Source organism: Chiloscyllium plagiosum, chromosome 1, assembly GCF_004010195.1.
Source record: "Chiloscyllium plagiosum isolate BGI_BamShark_2017 chromosome 1, ASM401019v2, whole genome shotgun sequence".
NCBI lineage: Eukaryota > Metazoa > Chordata > Chondrichthyes > Orectolobiformes > Hemiscylliidae > Chiloscyllium > Chiloscyllium plagiosum.
In genome coordinates this window covers 7,170,319-7,187,601 of record NC_057710.1, presented here as the reverse complement: position 1 = coordinate 7,187,601, position 17,283 = coordinate 7,170,319, and the positions used below count along the sequence as shown (strand labels likewise).

The window sequence follows — 17,283 nt, the reverse complement described above, 5'->3', positions numbered from 1 at the left end:
TTGTTATCCTCTGTTTTTGTAGCCTTCCCAATCTTCTGATTTCCCAGTGCTCTTGGCCACTTTATAGGATCTCTCTTTTTCTTTGATAGATTTCCTGACTTCCTTTGTCAGCCATGGCTGTCTAATCCCTCCCCGGATAATCTTTCTTTTCTTGGGGATGAACCTCTGTACAGTGTCCTCAATTATACCCACAAACTCCTGCCATTTTTGCTCTACTGTCTTCCCTGCTAGGCTCTGCTTCCGGTCTATTTTTGTCAGTTCCTCTCTCATTCCCTCGTAATTACCTTTATTTAACTGTAACACCATTACATCCGATTTTGCCTTCTCTCTTTCAAACTGCAGACTGAATTCTATCATATTATGATCGCTGCTTCCAAAGTGTTCCCTTACTTTAAGATTTTTTATAAAGTCCATGCTGACCATGTTCTCAAACCAAACTAGTCTTCTTGCCTGAGTTTAGCCCATATCCCCCTAAACCTTTTGTACTTATGCACTTATCCAAATGTATTTTAAACATTGTAACTGTACCCACATCCACCACTTCCTCTTGCAGTTCATTCCGAACACAAACCATTCTGTGTAAAACAGTTACCCCTCATGTCCTTTTTAAATCTTTCTCCTTGCAGCTTAAAAATATGCCCCTAGTATTGAACTCCCCCACCCTAAGGAAAAGACCCTTACTATTAACCTTATCTATGCCCCTCATGATTGTATAAACGACTGTAAGCTAACCTCTTGAACTCCTACGCTCCAGTGAAAAAATGTGCCAGCCTATCCTTATAATTCAAACCCTTCAGTCCCAGAGACATCATGGTAAATCTCTTCTGAATCCTCTCGTACTTAATAACGTGGCTATACAGGACATTGGTTAGACCACTTTTGGAATTATGTGTGCAATTCTGGTCTCCCTGCTATAGGAATGATGTTGTGAAAGGGTTCGGAAAAGATTGAGAAGGAGTTTGTTGGGGTTGGAAGATTTGAGCGGCAGGGAGAGGCTCAATAGGCTAGGGCTGTCTTCCCTGGAGCGTCAGAGGCTGAGGGGTGACCTTATAGAGGTTTACAAAATCATGAGGGGCATGAAGAGCATAAATAATCCAGGTCTTTTCCCTGGGGTGGGGGAGTCCAGAACTAGAGGGCATAGGTTTAGGGTGAGAGGGGTAAGATTTAAGAGGGACCTGCGGGGCAACTTTTACACACAGAGGGTGGTGTGTGTATGGAATGAGCTGCCAGATGAGGTGGTGGAGGCTGGTACAATTACAACATTTAAAAGTCATCTGGTGGGTAAATGAATAGGAAGGGTTTAGTGGGATATGGGCCAAGTGCTGGCAACTGGGACTAGATTAATTTAGGATATCTGGTTGGCATGGACAAGTTGGACCAAAGGGTCTGTTTCCATGCTGTACCTCTCTCTGACTCTATAGCAGGGTGACCAGAATTATGTAAAGTGTACTCCAGATGAGGCCTCACCAATGTCCTGTACAACCTCAACACGATGATCCAATTCCTATACTCAAAGGTCTGAGCAATGACGGCAAGTGTGCTAAATGACTTCTTAATTGCCCTGTCTACATGTGGCTCAAACTTCGAATTATATACCTGAACCTCCAAGTCTCTGTTCTCCAACACCACCAAGGGCTCTACTTTTAATTGTATAAATCCTGTCCTTGTTTGCTTACCAAAATTCATACCTCGCATTTATCCAAATTAAACTCCATCTACCACTTCTCAGCCCATTGACCCAATTGATCAAGATCTCTTTATAATCTTAGATAACTTTCTTCACTATCCATTGTACCACCAATTTTGGTGGCATCTGCAAACTGCCTAACCATGCTTCCAATAGTTTCAACAGTAAATTTTCTCCATGATCTTCATAGAAACATAGAATCATACAGTACAGAAGAAGCCCTTTCACCCATCAGTTTTTGCCACCAAAGAAAAACGCTCTACTTACACTTTTCCACACATGACCTTGACTTTCATGACACTTCAAGTGCTCATTCGATGCCCTTAACTTTGGCAATGGGCAGGCAACACAGCCTTCAGAACTAATGCTCATGGTTGTAGGGGAAAATATCTGTACCCCTAATTATACTGCCCCCTACCATTACTACACGGCTTTTATCTCTTGCATTTGAATGGCTCCTTGTACTATGGTAGCGTGGTCAGTTTGCTCAGACTCCCTGGAGTCCACACACTTTCTAAGAACATCGTAATTGCTGGGCAAATTTGATCCCTTGCTTATGACCCTCTCTATATTTGGATGCTGGTGCAGTCCATGGATTGCAGTGGTTGAAGAAAGCTGTTCAACAGTACTTTCTCAAGGGTACTTTAAAGGATAGGTAACTACAAAGGCCTTAGTGGGTACTGCAGATACTGTTCAGAGTCAAAATTAGAATATTGCTGGAAAAGCACAGCAGGCTGAGGGTCTCATTCCTAATGAAGGGCTTTTGCCTGAGACATTGGTTTTCCTGTTCCTCGGATGCTGCCTGGCCTGCTGTGCTTTTCCAGCACTACTCTAAGCTTGACTACGAAGACCTTGCCAATGACGCACATATCCCAAAGGATTAAGAAAAATACATTCTAAAAGAAAGCACAGAATAAGAAAAGTGACGAGGGATGGTAAGATTTGATGTTAGTGGAAAAGTCTTGTTGATCTTGGTGATGTTGTCCTTTTATCACATAACCCTTTTGGGGATGGAGGGCCAGGCAGTGCATACCTTGCAAACACGAGCCACTCTCGGAACACGCACCACTTTGTAGTATTCAAATTCTCGGGCAGTCTCGCTGAAGAAGAAGTATAGCTTGTCATCATCACCGGTGCCACTGTCTGCTCTGATAAATGTTGATCCCACAAACTCTGGGTCTGAGGAGAGAGATGGCATTTGATCATTAACTGACAGCGTAAGTAACTACATACTAGTTCAACATTTACTGAGTGTACACAGATGAGATTAGATTAGATTCCCTACAGTGTGAAAACAGGCCCTTCGGCCCAACAAGTCCACACCGACCCTCCGATGAGTAACCCACCCAGACCTATGTCCCTCTGACTAATGCACCTCACACGATGGGCAATTTAGCATGACCAATTCACCTGACCTGCACATCTTTGGACTGTGGTAGGAAGCCAGAGCACCTGGAGGAAACCCACGCAGACACGGGGAGAACGTGCAAACTCCACACAGAGAGTCGCCTGAGGCAGGAATCAAACCCAGGTCCCTGGTGCTGTGAGGCAAAATTGCTAACCATAGAACATAGAACATAGAACAGTACAGCACAGAACAGGCCCTTCGGCCCACGATGTTATGCCGAACATTTGTCCAAGCTTAAGCACCTATCCATGTACCTATCCGATTGCCGCATAAAGGTCACCAATGATTCTGACTCTGCCACTCCCACAGGCAGCACATTCCATGCCCCCACCACTCTCTGGGTAAAGAACCTACCCCTGACATCCTCCCTATACCTTCTACCCTCCACCTTAAATTTATGTGCCCTTGTAACACTCTGTTGCACCCAGAGAAAAAGTCTCTGACTATCTACTCTATCAATTCCCCTGATCATCTTATAAACCTCTACCAAGTCACCCCTCATCCTTTGCCGTTCCAATGAGAAAAGGCCTAGCACTCTCAACCTATCCTCGTATGACCTATTCTCCATTCCAGGCAACATCCTGGTAAATCTCCTCTGCACCCTCTCCAAAGCTTCCACATCTTTCCTAAAGTGAGGCGACCAGAACTGCACACAGTACTCCAAATGTGGCCTAACCAAAGTCCTGTACAGCTGCAACATCACTTCACGACTCTTGAATTCAATCCCTCTGCTCATGAATGCTAATACACATAGGCCTTCTTACAAGCTCTATCCACCTGAGTGGCAACATTCAAAGACCTATGAACATAGACCCCAAGATCCCTCTGCCCCTCCACCTTACTAAGAACCCTACCATTAACCCTGTATCCTGCATAGGGCTTATTCAATTAATGACAGTGCCTTGGGTAGTGTTGTGGAACAGAGGGACCTCGGGGTTCAGGTGTATAATCTTGGACGTTCACATCACATGTAGACAGGATGGTTAAAAAGGTGTTTGGCATGCTAGCCTCAACTGCTCAGTCCTTTGAGTGTAGGAGTTGGGACCTCATGTTGAGGTTGTACAGGACATTGGTGAGGCCTCGTCTGGAGTTTTGTATGGAGTTCTAGTCGCCCTGCTATAGGCAGGATGTTCGTAAACTGGAGAGGGTTCAGAAGAGATTTACCAGGATGTTGTCAGGTAAGCAAGTTTTGACTTCTAAAGGGAAGCTGGTTAAGCTGGGAGCACAGCAGGTTGAGAGGCGACCTTAATGAGGGGTATAGATAGAGTTAATAATAGTGGCCTTTTTCTCAGGATGGGGGATTTCAAGACTAGAGGATACATTTTGAAGGTGAGAGGAAAGAGAATTTAAAAAGACGTGAGGGGCATCTTGCTTCCCACATAATCCTAGGATATATCCCGTCAGGCCCGGGGGACATGTCTATCCTCAAGTTTTTCAAAATGCCCAACACATCTTCCTTCCTAACAAGTATCTCCTCTAGCTTACCAGTCCGTTACATACTCTCCTCTTCAACATACGGTCCCTCTCATTTGTAAACAACTCTCATTTGTAAACTACTGAGCCACTGTGCCCAGGGAAGCAGAATGCTTCATCAATTTCCACAAATCCAGAAAGTGAAACTTCACAACAGAAAGAAATGTTTCGGTAATGAAACCAGCTTCCATCCTTGCCTCAAGCACCCTTCCCTCTTCTCCTGAAGTTACATCCCGCATTCCAGCTTACCTTCACCTCCAAACAGTGCAGACTACTGGATTTCTTTGTCTCAAATATTCACACCATTCCTTCAGCTGCCTCTCTACGCCTTGACACACCTCACGGAGGAAACATGCTGGAAATCATGCCCCAATGTTCCCGGCACAAACCACCTTCTTAGTGCCAAGCTGACAGGCAGCATTGATGAAGTTTCTGTACTTTTAACAAGAATTACTATTTATAAAGACCAATACTGTCCTTTGGGAAGGAAACAGCCTTCCTTACCTGGTCTGGCCTACATGTGACTCCAGATCTACAGCAATGTGGTTGCCCCTAAACGGCCTTCTGGGCAATTAGGGATGGGCAATAAATGCTGGCCTAACCAGAAACACTCACATCCCATTAATAAAAAAAAATAGATTCTCGCAACAGCAAACGATAATGAACCATTGGTATACAGCTACTAAATAAAACCTCAGCTCCCTTATAAACTTCCTCTTAAACACAGACATGGGGTGGGGGGAATTGTGTTCTGGACAAAGGGAAAACTGGGAAAGCAATTCTGTGGTCTCTGTTCTTAGGATCTGCTGAGATGTTTCTTGTGCTGAACACTTGTACTTGGTTTACATTTTCCAGATGCTCCCACTGATTTGCAAAAGACACAGGGTGGTTTATAAAAGTCATAGATTCATAGAAATGTACAGCACGGACACAGACCATTCGGTCCAACTCATCCATTCCAACCAGATATCCCAACCCAATCTAGTCCCACCTTCCAGCACCCTTCCTATTCATAAAACCATCCAAATACCTTTTAAATGTTGCAATAGTACCAGCCTCCACCACATCCTCTGGCAGCTCATTCCATAACATACCACTCTCTGAGTGAAAATGTTGCCCCTTAGATCTCTTTCATATCTTTTCCCTTTCACCCTAAACCTATGCCCTCTAGTTCTGGACTCCCTAACCCCAGGGAAAAGACTTTGTTTATTTATCCTATCCATGCCCCTCATGATTTTATAAACCTCTATAAGGTCACCCCTCAGACTCCCAAGCTCCAGGGAAAACAGCCCCAGCCTGTTCAACCTCTCCCTATAGCTCAAATCTTCCAACACTGGCAACATCCTTCTAAGTCTTTTTTGAACATTTTGAGGTTCCACATCATCCTTCTGATAGGAAGGAGGCCAGAACTGCATGCAATATTCCATCAGTGGCTTAACCAATGTCCTGTACAGCCGCAACATGACCTCCCAATTCCTGTACTCAATACGCTGATCAATAAAGGAAAGCATACCAAACGCCTTCTTCACCTGCATCTCCACTTTCAAGGAGCTATGAACCTGCACTCCAAGGTCTCTTTGATCAGCAACACTCCCTAGGACCTTACCATTAAGTGTATAAGTCCTGCTAAGATTTGCTTTCCCAAAATGCAGCACCTCGCATTTATCTAAATTAAACTCCATCTGCCACTTCTCAGCCCATTGGCCCATCTGATCCAGATCCCGTTGTAATCTGAGGTAACCTTCTTCGCTGTCCACTACACCTCCAATTTTGGTGCCATCAGCAAACTTACTAATTATACCACTTATGCTCGCATCCAAATCATTTATATAAATGACAAAAAGCAGAGGACCCAGCACTGATCCTTGTAGCACACCACAGGTCACAGGCCTTCAAGTCTGAAAAACAACCCTCCATCACCACCCTCTGTCTTCTACCTTTGAGCCAGTTCTGTATCCAAATGGCTAGTTCTCCCTGTATTCCAGGAAATCTAACCTTGCTAACCAGTCCCCATGGGGAACTTTGTCGAACGCCTTACTGAAGTCCATAGAGATCACATTTACCGCTCTGCCCTTATCAATCCTTTTTGTTACTTCTTCAAAAAACTCAATCAAGTTTGTGAGACATGGTTTCACAAATGTTGACTATGTTGACTATCCCTAATCAGTCCTTGCCTTTCCAAATACATGTACATCCTGTCCCTCAGGATTCCCTGCAACAATCCACCACTGACGTCAGGCTCACTGGTCTATAGTTCCCTGCCTTGTCCTTACCACCTTTCTTAAACAGTGGCACCATGTTAGCCAACCTCCAGTCTTCTGGCACCTCACCTGTGACTATCGATGATACAAATATCTCAACAAGAGGCCCAGCAATCACTTCCAGAGCTTCCCACAGAGTTCTACGGTACACCTGATCAGGTCCTGGGGATTTATCCACTTTTATGCGTTTCATGACATCCAACACTTCCTCCTCTGTAATATGGACATATTTCAAGATGTCACCATCTAATTTCCTACATTCTATATCTTCCATATCCTTTTCCACAGTAAATACCTGTTTAGTACCTGCCCGATCTCCTGTGGCTCCACACAAAGGCCGCCTTGCTGATCTTTGAGGGGCCCAATTCTCTCCCTAATTACCCTTTTGTCCTTAATGTATTTGTAAAAACCCTTTAGATCCTCCTCAACTCTATTTGCCAAAGCTATCTCATGTCCCCGTTTTGCCCTCCTGATTTCTCTCTTAAGTATACTCCTGCTGCCTTTATGCTCTTCTAAAGATTCATTCAATCTATCTCATCTATACCTGACATATGCTTCCTTCTTTTTCTTAACCATACCCTCAATTTCTTTAGTCATCCAGCATTCCCTGTACATAGCAGCCTTTTCTTTCACCCGAACAGAATTATACTTTCTGAAGGCTTCCCATTTTCCAGCCATCCCTTTACCTGCAAACATCTGCCCCCAATCAGCTTTTGAAAGTTCTTGCCTAATACCGTCAAAATCAACCTTCCTCCAATTTAGAACTTTAATTTTTATACCTGGTCTATCCTTTTCCATCACTATTTTAAAATTAATAGAATTATGGTCGCTGGCCCCAAAGTGCTCCCCCACTGACACATCTGTCACCTGCCCCGCCTTATTTCCTAAGAGTAGGTCAAGTTTTGCACCTTCTCTAGTAGGTACATCCACATACTGAATCAGAAAACTTTTTGTACACACTTAACAAATTCCTCTCCATCTAAACCCTAAACACTATGGCAGTCCCAGTCTATGTTTGGAAAGTTAAAATACCCTACCGTAACCACCCTATTATTCTTAATGGGTCTCTAATTTATTAATTAAATGTCACAGCTTACAACAACTGCGGAAAAAAGACTTACAACAATTCTTATTTTTAAATGAGTTATTTTCCTATTTAACTCCACAATTAAAAATGCAGCTAAATTAAACAGACAGTTTGTACAATTCTTTTATTCCAAGGTAACCAAGCTAAACCATCAAATTCTAATCTTCACAATAAAATGCATACCTGTCCATGCTTCAGCACATTGGTTGCTGAAAGTGTATTTGATATTTTATTTCATCCAAAATTCTACTACCTGTACTCAAACACAACTCATTCTCTCATCATCCCACGCTTAATGCTCTCAATCTAGCAACACTTCAGTTTTAAAACACTCTCTTCTACCATCGCACAAAGAAAGGAGTTGTTGCTGTTTCCGTCACCACTGTACACCTGCTGCCTCCCACTTGCATTTTGATTCTTCTGTATCACCTGCTGCCTGCAACTCATTGCCCCAATCTCCATTTAACTCACTGCTCCACTTGCTACCCAGCTTGTGGGCTGACCTACCACCACTCAGGAAGGGGTACAGCAAGTGTGAAGATGGGTGAGGCAGTGACAGCTTGAGAGTTGGGAGGAAGACAGTGAGAAAGTTGACAAGAAGGACAGTGAGTGGGAGGTGAGCAGGATGGTGATCGAGGAGATAAAGTGATGAAGGTTACTATCCTTGACATGAAGGCTGCACTTGACTGAGTGTGACATCAAGAACCAAGAACAAAATTGAAGTCAGTGGGTATCACGGGAAAAATTCCTTTCTGGTTGCAGTCATACCTGACCCATAAGGTGGTGGTTGTGGTGGCTAGAGGTCAGTCATGTCAATTTCAGGATATTTCTGACGCAGTTCCTCAGGGTACCATCTTCAGCTGCTTCATCAATGACCTTCCCTCTATCATGAGGTCAGACATGAAAATGTTTGCTGATGTTTAGCACCATTTGCAATTCCTCAGATACTGAAACAACATATGCGCAAATGCTTGGGCAAACGTTCATGTCAAACATGTGCCAAGCAATGACCGTCTCCAACACAAGAGAGCTGTGTTGACATTCAATGGCATTATCATTGTTGAATTCTCCAATTTCAACATCCTTGGGGTTGACATTGACTAGAGAGGAATGTGGGGGTGCCATACAAAACTCAGGAAAAGCCAGAATTTAAGTTCACCGGATAATAAGGAAGGCAAATAGAATGTTGGCCCAAATTCTACTTTCCTGCCATATCCCTGTAATGCTTAGTTCCCTAACTGATGTTTAAAAATCTATCTCTTGAGAATACTTAATGACCCTGCCTTAATGATCCTCTGTGGTAAAGAATTCCACAGATTCAAAAAACCCTCAGAGAAAAAAAAGTTCTTCTCTGTTTTACATGAACAACTCCTTATTCTGAGATTTTGTCCTCTGGTCCTGGACTTCGAAAACACCCTCTCAGCACTCACCTTGTCAATAATCATAGCTTCACAGATATCCACAAAATAGAAAAGGGCATGGATAGGATAAATAGGCAAAGTCTTTTCCCTGGGGTCGGGGAATCTAGCACTAGAGGGCATAGGTTTAGGGTGAGGGGAAAGATATAAAAGAGACCTAAGGGGCAACTTTTTCACGCAGAGGGTGGTACGTGTATGGAATGAGCTGCCAGAGGATGTGGTGGAGGCTGGTACAATTGCAACATTTAAGAGGCATCTGGATGAGTATATGAATAGGAAGGGTTTGGAGGGATATGGGCCGGATGCTGGCAGGTGGGACTAGATTGGGTTGGGATATCTGGTCGGCATGGACGGGTTGGACCTAAGGGCCTATTTCCATGCTGTACATCTCTATGACTCTATGACCTTCAGTACATTGAATCTGAACCAGTTCAGAAACAACCACCTAACTATTCTAATCTCATTTTTGAGCACTTGGCCCATTGTATGCCTTGGAACTGCAAGTGCACATCTCAATGTGATGGAGGTCCTGCCTCTACCACCTTTACATGCAGTGAATTCCACCTTCTGGGTGAAAAACTGTTTCCTCACATCCTCGCTGAACCTTTGCCCCTTACCTTAATCCATGCTCCCTGGTAATCCATCCCTCCACCAAGGGGAAACGTTCCTGTCCATGCCCCACATAATTTTATACATCTCCAGTCCCTGAATAACCTGAGGGTTTGAAAATTGAGTTATGTTGCCAGCAGAGGGGGAGGTGAAACAAGTGGAACTGAATTCCACAACTTCAGATCATATGCTCAACTCTTCTTATATCCTCCAATCACCCTCTCCACCTCACTTTATCTTGTTTTTTCTCTCTCTCCTTTTGCGCACACGCGCGCACACACACACACACATACACATCCATGTCTTCTTGACTTTTTTCCTTTTCACACCTTCATTTCACCTTCCTTCACTGTCATCAGCAACTCCTCTGACTTTGGCGCTGAGCACCCTCACTATCTGTTCACTTGCTCCCTCTCCCACCCTATTTCCAGCAAAACAAACAGAAACTTTTCAACCTTGTCTAGTTCTGAAGTCACATTGGACTCGATATGCTGACTGTTTTTCTCTGCACAGATGCTGCCAGACCTGCTGAGTTTCTCCAGTAATTTCATTTTACATTTCAGACTTCTAGCATCGTAATTGTAACAAGGTCAGCTACTGGATTTCATAGAATATATATTCCTTGATTGGGGCTGTTAATCTGGTCCAATCAGGAAACCATGGCTAATATATAAACTTCAGTGCCACTCTGGTGCCTGCCTCAGTATGAGGCAGTACTACAAATCAAGAACTGTTCATGTGTAAATAAAAGGTGACTTGGTAACAGGATACTGGCCTCTGTAGAGTTATTTCAAAATGTGACAAGAGTAAAGCTCAATCCTGAAGAAACTCACTTGCAACAGTCGTTTTTGAGGTAGGGTAAGTATTTTCTTACATCATGTCTTTGTTTGGGAAGCTTGACTCATTCAACCCTACGATTGAGGACTGGGCTGCGTATGTGGAAAGAATCTGTTATTTTTTTCAGCAAACGACATTGTGCCAGATGAAGTTCACCTGACAGCCTGTGGAGCTGCAGCTTTTTCTGTCATTATGAGGCTGAATTTCCCTGAAGCACCAGATACTAAAATCTTGCAAGGATTAACTGAAATAGTTAAGGAATATTACGGCCTCACCTCCTCTAATTCTGAGATGCTATTGCTTTTACTGGGCAATTCGAGAACCGGGAAATCTGACTAGGTTAGAAAACTGGCAGAAGCCTGCAAATTTTGTTTAATTCTTAATGGGATGCTTAGACACCATCTGATATGTGGGATTAATGATATAACTATGCAAAAATGCCTACTAGCTGAAGCTCAACTAGATTTCAAACATGCGCTACAGCTGGCTTTATCTTTGGATAATGTGGCAAGTCAAGTATATAAGTTATTCCGATGAAAGCAGACACCTTCGCCAGTCTGACTTAGCTTGGAGAATATCACTTGAGTGCAAGCAATTGCACAGCCTCATTCAGGTGTTATCCTGATTAGAGTGACTCTAGGTTGGCACAATGTCGTTTGCTGGAAAAATAACAGATTCTTTCTACATTCTTTCTTCAACCTAATCCTCAAATGGTAGGGTTGAATGAGTCAAGCTTCCCAAACAAAGGCATGATGTAAGAAAATATTTACCCTACCTCAAAAATAACTGTTGCAAGTGAGTTTCTTTAGGATTGTACTTTACTTGTGTCACTATTGAAACAACTGAACAGAAGCCAGTAGCCCATTACCAACAACAAAACCCCCAAACAAGCCAAGTTTCAGCCAAACACTAAAAGTTTTCTTCAGGATCCTAGCTGGCAAACCATTGTAGCTGTTGCCAGCATATGGACTCGAGACAGCAAAAGAATCCTACTAGATTTAAATTGAGTAAGAGAACTCACAGGCCAGTATCCAGGAAGATGTCCAAGAGAGTACATGCCCTGGCTTAGAATACCTAAATTGCTCAGCAACATCCAAATCAGAACCAATCAATATAAAGACCTGGTTAAATAGTCATCCAGTTGTAATAGTTGTTGATCGACAGCCCTATCAATGATCGTAGAAACAGATTTTAGTAAAATTCGCTCTGGACCCCAGTCCTTAAATTCGCACAAGACCTCAGCAAAGCTGAACGAACTTTACATATTAAGAATACAACTTCAGTTCCGGTCTCTTATGAAAGACAACTGGTTCGGTTATCATTGATCTCAGGCCGAAGCTTAAGGGGGAGAAATTGGTTGCAAGAGATTCACCTCAATTGGCTTAACATTTTTCAATTATAAAATGGCTGTCCACACGAAGTTCTAATTAATGTCTACCAGAAAGGTCTAAGGACTATCAGAGGAGCAAAGGCCACTTTGCATGTTGGGTAGGAAGCAGTTCTGCGATTCTGCAAGGCCCAAATAAGGAGCCCTGGCTCACATAGAAAGGCTACTGACACTCTGGTGTCTGAATGGGTATAACACAGTACTATAGTCAAGGACTATTCATGTCTAAAGTAAAGAGTGATTTGGTGATGGGATACCAACCTCTGGAGTGGTATTTCATCCATTATCTGCAGTATTTTGATTATATTCTCTACAGGTTTGCAGGTTTCAATAGGGTCACCTGTCATTCTTTGAAAGTCCAAGCTCAAAGTATTCAACCTGTCAGCATAAGGCTATTTCTCCAACCCCAGAAACAACCTAGTGAACTTTCTCTGAACTGTCTCCAATCCCAGTATATCTTGCCTTAGATAAACTTTGCACTGTGTTTCAGGCAAGATCTCCCTATTTTTATATTTCACTTCCTGCAAAACGTAAAGCAACAGTTCATTTGCCTTCCCTATTACTTGCTGAACTTGATGCTAGTCTTTGTGATGCACACATATGGACTCACAAATCCCTCTGCTCTACAATTTTCTGCAGCCTTAAATAGTATTTAGCTCCTCTTCTTCCTGCCAAAGTACATGACCTCATATTTTGCCGCATTATATTCCATTGACTAAATTGTTGCCCACTTGTTTAACATGTCTATATCACAGAATAGAATTAGTGCAGAAAAAGGTAGTTTGACTCATCAAGTCTACACCAACTCTTCAAAGGGCATCTCACCCAGACCCAGATCCCCTCCCTTCCCTATCCACCTAACCCCACATTTACCATGACTAATGCACCTAGCCTGCATATCTCAAATCACTAGATACGGCTTACCATTACCAATCCACCTAACCTACACATCTTTGGACTGTGGGAGGAAACCAGAGCACTCAGTAGAAATCCACATAGATATGGGGAGAATGTGCAAACTCCACACAGTCACTCAAGACCGGAACTGAATGCGAGTCCCAGGCACTGTGAGGTGTCACTGAGCCACCATATCGCCTGTTATCCCTCTTTAGACTCGGAGTCAACCCTTCCTTTCCACCTCGTTTGAAAAGTTCCGAGAAAAATTGCAGTACCATGAATGATTTGGTGAGGTATTGGTGTAGTGGCAATGTCACTGGACTAGTAACCCAGAGCCCAGGTTAATGTTGTGGGTACATTGACTTAAATCCGACTTTGGTAATTAGGCTGGGTCATTAAGTATATTCAAGGCTGAGATAGACTAAAGGAATCAAGGCAGCCAAGTAGATTTGAGGATTATGAAATCAGCCATGAATGATGAAGCAAATGTGGTGTGCTGACTGGTGTATTTCTGCACTTATGTCTTAAGGTTTTGTAACCTTTACTGTGGAGCAATAAGATCAAACAAACTAAAAGAGCTATTCTCTTGCTATCTTAAGAGTTGTTTTCACTCTGCAGCCTATTTTGTTCTCATCAGCTGCCATGAAAGTACAATATCAATAAACCAAGAAATGGGTACACCATAAAGTAATGCTTTAACTCACCTCAATTCAGTTGACCGAAGTATGCATTGGAACGCCTTAATGTCAAACACAATTTTAAGAACATATTATATTCAGTAAAAGCTGTCCATCAAAGAGGGCACAGGATTTTTAAAATGTGATTTGACTTAACATTTCATCTGAAAGATGGCACCTCAAACAGTGTGATGTTTCTTCAGTATTGCACTGGGGTGTTGCGACCAACTAAAAAATATTGGGCAATGTAAACATGGGGACACCACCACTTTCAACTTCCCTTTACAGTCAACCACTACCCAAACTCGGAAATATATTGTTGTTGCTTCACTGTCACTGAATCAATATTTTTGAACTCTCTCCATAACAGCACTGTGGGTATACCTACATGCACTGCAGCAGTTCAAGGACTTACTTCATCATCATCTCAAGGATAATAAGGGATGGGTAATAAATGCTGTCATTGTCAAAAATGTCCACATCCCTTCAATTGAGAATTTGAACTTTTAAACTTCCTGACTAAATGCTGGACATGACAGTCTACATAATGATTAGTGGGTAAGAGTTCCACAAACATGGTAGCTCCTTTCACAATGGTACAATTAATGGGTTTCATAACTTGGAACTTTATTTTGAAATGGTCACCTCATTTTTGCGAGACACAGTTCTTTATTTCATATAGGCAGGACAACACTGGAGTAACATCCAACACTGCTATTTCCATGAAGTCAACAATGTCACTTTGTTGTATATGTAAGGTTTTCTTATTGATCCATTTTCTCCAATCCTAAATGCATTGACTTATGACAGAATACAGTTGCAAAGGTGACTGCATTTTCTGGAAGTCATACTCAAGTGTTCATTCTTATGTGAACCATGGAAATTCAAATCTCAGGTATTTATCAGTAGGAGGGCATCACCACATATCCAGGTATATGTATTCTGCAATAGAGTCATGAATCCTGTTGAATTCTGCCATTCCTAACCCGAAGGAAGTTCCACTGCTATCAATTAGAGATTGCCTATTGCAGCACTGACCTTGTATCAGTGGAACTTCCTTCGGGTTTGTGGAACTCTTACTGACCTGGATCCTTCAGTTGTAGATTTGATTTACTGTCAATTGTATTTTCTTATAAAATACAGTGAAAAGTGCTGTATATTGTCACCACTCTCCAGTGCCATCTCAAAACACAGAATATGCTGTGCTGTTCCAGCAATAAAGTTTCAACTTTGATCTCCAGCATCTGCAGTCCTCACTTTCTCCCAAAACACAGAATATAAAGGCAGAAAAATGCAGACGAAGCGTTCAGCTTTACAATCCTTCTTGCTAAGTGTTGCCTAGTGGCCAGTGTTATGACACAGTGGTGAACATTTCTGCTAATTAAAGCAAACACCCAGAAAAGCTCACTTCACCTCAGAATCAGTTAAAATATGCATGACAATGAACTCCCAAATTCCACTATTTAAAGAAAATAACATCAATTCATTCTTTAATTCCAGAAGTGAACATTGAACAACAGCTATTCACAACTCTCTGTCCCTCTTTCTCTTAACTGCTTATTACCTGCCTCCAACTCTGTAACATTATACTGTTCCAATAAAACGCTTATTAAAATTACATCAGGTTAATTTCAAAACCATACAATGGCTGTCATCTTCTCTGTCTTCCTTCTTCTGGCTTAAGATCTACCTGGGATGTTGCCTTTCTTTTTACTGTGAAGATGTTTCATATTAAAAGGTATCTTTGATAGAGAGCGATCCTAATTTCTTGGATTTGTCTCAATGGCAGTTACTTTGTCTGATGCCTGCCTTTTTTCATATCCCTAACATCGGATTGTTTCATTGGTTTGATGTTGGCAAAATAATAAATTCAAAATTGATCGGGTTTTAGTATCCTGGTGTATAATTTAAACTGATTGGTTAAATTCAAATTGTTGTCAAAACAGCAACCAAAACTCAGGTATCCATATCACAAGCAAATATTACATATTTTCAATTTTCCAGTGCACTCTGGGACTGCCATCTAGTCATATACACAGGTGCTTATAATCTCTCAGTTCAGAACAGCATTCACGCTCTCTTAAAGGTACACACCTTCAACTTCATTGCACCAGCATGAGCCCACTTCGCCATTCTGCCACTACTGGAATGAAAGTCACCACTCCTCGGTAGTATCTTGCCTCTACTAACATCGTTGCCACTTAGTCCTCACTGAACCTCATTGCCGATGTTGCTGGCTACCACACTAGCCCAAACTTGACTCCACTGCCGCCGCGAGTCCAATTCAGGTCCATTTCGCTGATGCAGCCGCTGCCACCAGGTCATGTACTGGGCCTAAACTCACCTCTGCCACTGCCTCTATGAATCTGCACTGGACGCAGATGTCGGCAGGAACCCAAACTCCTCCCTGCCCCTGCCGCAGCAGCCATGAGTAGGCGCTGGGACTGCCTCATCAATGTGGAAGCTGTGTCTGCACTGGGCCAACTGTCACGAGTTCACGCTGGGCACGCTTGCTGCCACCGATGCAGTTGCTGTAATCGAGGTCATCTCTATGTTAATATAAGATACTCACTGGTAACTAACATAGGTAATCACAGTACTTGTAGCTGCTGCTTTGATGTAGGCAGTCCAGCTACCAATCTGTGCAGAAATAACGTACAGATAATCTACTTTTAATGATGCTGGTTCAAGAATAAACAATGAGCCATTTGTATGGCTTAATATGAACCTGTGCGTGCTTGCTTTCTTTCTGAATACGTGGCTAATGTTTCAATATCTATTTTCAAGCCATGAAGTTAAGCGAGCATGGTTTTGACTCTATCCTAGTGCTTGCAAATCAAAACATTGATCATTATTGTGCCCAAGTGACCATGCTTTGAGTGTGACCCTATCACAGCAAATCCAATCTTGAACAAGTATAATACCCCTAGGACAAAGTGAGGACTGCAGATGCTGGAGATCAGAGCTGAAAAATGTGTTGCTGGAAAAGCGCAGCAGGTCAGGCAGCAGCCAAGGAGCAGGAGAATCAGCCTGAAGAAGGGCTTATGCCCGAAACGTCGATTCTCCTGTTCCTTGGATGCTGCCTGACCTGCTGCGCTTTTCCAGCAACACATTTTTCAGCAAGTATAATACCCCTGCAAGCATACTGCACAATGATAAAAACCAATATTCTGATATGGTTAGGTCTTTCCCCCCCTGTATCAGGATGTTACAGCTAACTGTAGTAGCTTTACCTAAAAATGAACATTTTACCAAATGGGCCTCAACACTGTATAGTGATTCTGGATTAGCGGTGCTGGAAGAGCACAGCAGTTCAGGCAGCATCTAAGAAGCAGCGAAATCGACATTTCCGGCAAAGGCCCTTCATCAGGAATAAAGGCAGTGAGCCTGAACGGTGCTGGAAGAGCACAGCAGTTCAGGCAGCATCTAAGAAGCAGCGAAATCGACATTTCCGGCAAAGGCCCTTCATCAGGAATAAAGGCAGTGAGCCTGAAGCGTGGAGAGATAAGCTAGAGGAGGGTGGGGGTGGGGAGAAAGTAGCA

The 17,283-nt window shown here is 42.8% G+C and overlaps 1 protein-coding gene across 1 annotated transcript in view; it reads right to left on the bottom strand.

Annotated features, from left to right (window-relative positions):
- The window catches only part of sema4f (sema domain, immunoglobulin domain (Ig), transmembrane domain (TM) and short cytoplasmic domain, (semaphorin) 4F), a 240,280-nt gene that overhangs the window by 68,189 nt on the left and 154,808 nt on the right, over positions 1-17,283 (bottom strand). Inside the window, exon 7 of the mRNA XM_043691726.1 lies at positions 2,721-2,866. Coding sequence (XP_043547661.1) covers positions 2,721-2,866 — 146 coding nt within the window. The remainder of the gene's footprint in view (positions 1-2,720; positions 2,867-17,283) is intronic.